We start from the raw sequence: 3819 nt of genomic DNA on the forward strand, positions 1-3819 counted from the left end.
TGCCACCGAGGAGCTTTTTAACCACCTCGGTGACCTCAGCACCGGAGATTGGAGAGTCCGACCCAAAGTCCCCAGGCTCCGCCTCCTCAATGGAAGACATGCTGGTAGGATTGAGGAGGTCTTCAAAGTATTCGGCCCACCGACCCACAACATCCCAAGTCGAGGTCAGCAGCACACCACCCTCACCATAAACAGTGTTGGTGCTGCACTGCTTTCCCCTCCTGAGACGCCGTATGGTGGACCAGAATCGCCTCGAAGCCATACGGAAGTCTTTCTCCATGGCCTCTCCAAACTCCTCCCATGCTCGAGTTTTTGCCTCAGTGACCACCTGAGCTGCATGCCGCTTGGACTGCCGGTACCCGTCAGCTGCTTCTGGAGTCACACAGGCTGAGAAGGCCTGATAGGACTCCTTCTTCAGCCTGACAGCATCCCTCACTGCCGGTGTCCACCAGCGGGTTCGAGGGTTGCCGCCACGACAGGCACCAACCACCTTGCGGCCACAGCTCTAATAAGCTGCCTCAACAATGGAGGCACGGAACATGGCCCACTCGGATTCAATGTCCCCCGCCTCCCCCGGAACATGTTCGAAGTTCTCCTGGAGGTGGGAGATAAAACTCTGCCTGACAGGAGACTCCGCCAGGCGTTCCCAACAGACCTTCACAATACGTTTGGGCCTGCCAGGTCTGACCGGCATCCTCCCCCACCAACGGAGCCAACTCACCACCAGGTAGTGGTCAGTTGACAGCTCCGCCCCTCTCTTCATCCGGGTGTCCAAGACATGCGGTCGCAGATCAGATGAAACGACAACAAAGTCGATCATTGAACTGCGACCTAGGGTGTCCTGGTGCCAAGAGCACATATGGACACCCTTATGTTTGAACATGGTGTTTGTTATGGACAATCCATGACTAGCACAGAAGTCCAGCAACAGAACACCGTTCGGGTTCAGATCAGGGGGGGCGTTCCTCCCAACCACACTCCTCCAGGTCTCACTGTCATTGCCCACGTGAGTGTTGAAGTCCCCCAGCAGAACAAGGGAGTCCCCAGGAGGGGCACTCTCCAGTGACCCCTCCAAGGACTCCAAAAAGGGTGGGTAATCTGAACTGCTGTTCGGCGCATAAACACAAACAACAGTCAGGACAAGGTCCCCCCACACGTAGGCGGAGGGAGGCTACCCTCACGTTCACCGGGGTAAACCCCAACGTACAGGCACCAAGATGGGGGGCAACAAATATGGCCCCCCATGTTATGTTATTTATGATATCATAAAAGATAGGCAGAAAAAATACAGATATTTAGATGGTTTTCACATAGACATGTTTTGTTTGATAAAATAATTAATATTAATTTAACAAAAAACCATCATGCCTTTAATGTTTTGTTCCATATCTGCTCTTTCCAGGACATTTGGTACTCCAGGCACTCTCACTGGTTCGTAGAAACGGCTACCGTTTTCACTCTTCAGAGAATATGGTGCATAGTTCTCATGTTCTGATGTCTCTTTCTATGAAAACAAATAGGAAAGTTATATGTAAATCATGAAGTGTTTCCAAAAATACTAACAATGATAAAAAGAGTATGTTAATGTGTCTTTGCCTGATTTTGTAAATGCTAAAATGGTGCTAAATAGCAATGCTCAAAACAGCTTACATTATAATATTTCAATTTATGTGAACACCAATATTGAATATGTAGTAGCTCTTCACAAATGGCATATTGGATATGCACTCAAGGCTAAAAATGCAAGGAATGGGTGTTTGGATAGAACACGGCATGATATAAAAAGTACTGTGTAGACATTGTTGTGTTAGATTCAGAGGTGGAAAGAGAACTAAACTAATGTACTCAAATAAAAGTAGTTACTCTGTTGAATTTTTACTTTTACTTGTGTAAAAATCTACTCAAGTAAAAGTAAAAAATATGTCATTAAAAACTTTCTTTGAGTAAAAGTTCTAGTTTTTTGGGTTTGTTTTTTCACAGCAGGACATCTCTCCTGTAAGGTGGCCTTGTTATAAAACAAAATATGTTGAACAGACCACAAAGCAGCTAGTAAAAAATAGTCTTAAATAGACAAATAGAACCAAAGAATTGACAAATGTAGATTTTGCTTTTTTGCACTTTTGCAAAAAGTTATAAATGCAGAGATTATATTCTTATAATCTCTGCAGAGATTATAAGAATATAATACAAAAGTATAAATAAGGTGTGCAACTCAGAAGACACACTAAGGATGGAATATTTTAAATAACTGAGTAAACAAAAGCAAACAGACAGAGCAAAAATGTAAAATTTACATATGTAACTATATACAGAAATATGCAAAAATGTGCATCATATCTACATATCATATCAGTGGCTTCAGTGACTTTTTAATCCAAATCAGAGACCCAACTCATCTGAGTCAGTAGCATTTCTGGCGAATTTGGTGCATTTCGGCTAAAATATGTTGAATTTAGAGCCAAACGTAAGGTAACAGCTTTACATCTGACTTCGCCAAGCTGCCACGGCCACGCCCCCCAGCGAAAACTCTTGGTGCTTTAATGTCAGACCAACTTGTTATCTGTCATCTGACACAAGATCATATTGATTAGGTGAAGGGAGGCAGAGATGAAGCTTCATGTTCTGAGAGGGCAGGGCTTAGATAACCTCAGAATATGACCACATTGGATTGTCAGGCATCCTACAGGGATGACTCATGCCAAGTTTGGTGCAAGTCGGGCGTTGTATGTAAAAGTTATTACGTTTCGTTTGCTTCGGCGAGTACGCCAATTTTGCGTCTTAGCCACGCCCCTGAACATGCTCAAAAACTCACGATTTTGATAACTTTTAATCCCCCATACTCACCCAGTTTGAAGCCGAAATCGCTCAAAATTCCTAGGAGGAGTTTGTTAAAGTTCGATGTCAACAAAAGTCAAAAACGGCCAAAATTTGTCCTTTGACCCAAGATGGCCACCTCCCTGTACATTTTAGGGCATACCTCCAAGAGACTTTTTTTCGTCATTTGTGGTGTTCTACCTACATGGTGAGTTTCAGACCTCTAGGATTTACTGTTCGTCCTGTCTCACGTTAGGGGGTGCTGTGGAGCAGTTTGGCCACGCCCACTTTTGATTCAATTGGAATCCGAAAATTTAATGCGGGGGACAATTTTCAGTAAAATTTGGTGAGTTTTCGGATATGGCAAGTCGTCCAAAGAGCTGTGTATAGTGGCGGAATAATAATAATGAAGAAATCCATGAAATACAATAGGCTTTCACAGCGCTGTCACTGCTCGGGCCTAATTATGGAGTTAATTTCCTGCCAAAATGTTGCAAACCAATAAAACATGTACACAAATAAAACATATTTTACATACTGTCTCCAAACGTTGCACACACAATCATATTTTACAAACTGTCCCAGAGTGCAAAAGGATCTCTTCTTGCATACAAAACAATTCCACACTCTGCTGAAAGCTTCTGCTAAAAGTCACGCCATACCTGACATGGAATTAGGCATTCTCCCTCCCTCTCTCAACATTAGCGTTCCTGTTTCGGGTCAGCCGTGAGCTACACGTCGCTAACTCCGCGGAGCGCGAATATCCAACATCCAACTTAAAACTAACTTCACTGCGGTCGCAAACCAGTTTCCTCCCCAGCTGCAGCTGTTTTGCACGTCCTGCAGTGTATTCATGGAACATAAACGCATCAACAAACACTTTGTGTCTGCAAAACATGTGAGGAGAGCTGCAGACGAGGGACAATCCAGAAATGGTCATGAATGTCAGTTTAGAAGCTATCAAAGTTCTCAAATAAAGCACCTTTTGAGAATGTCAATGTTTGT

At 43.9% G+C, this 3819-nt stretch overlaps 1 protein-coding gene across 1 annotated transcript in view; it reads right to left on the bottom strand.

Moving 5' to 3' along the window:
• Nucleotides 1-1333: 1333 nt before the first annotated feature.
• LOC108249398 overlaps nt 1334-3819 on the bottom strand; it is an 8110-nt gene continuing 5624 nt past the window's right edge. The window contains exon 7 of the mRNA XM_025002146.2: nt 1334-1504. Coding sequence (XP_024857914.2) covers nt 1349-1504 — 156 coding nt within the window. The 3' untranslated portion in view covers nt 1334-1348. The remainder of the gene's footprint in view (nt 1505-3819) is intronic.

This window comes from Kryptolebias marmoratus, linkage group LG5 (assembly GCF_001649575.2).
Source record: "Kryptolebias marmoratus isolate JLee-2015 linkage group LG5, ASM164957v2, whole genome shotgun sequence".
Lineage (NCBI taxonomy): Eukaryota > Metazoa > Chordata > Actinopteri > Cyprinodontiformes > Rivulidae > Kryptolebias > Kryptolebias marmoratus.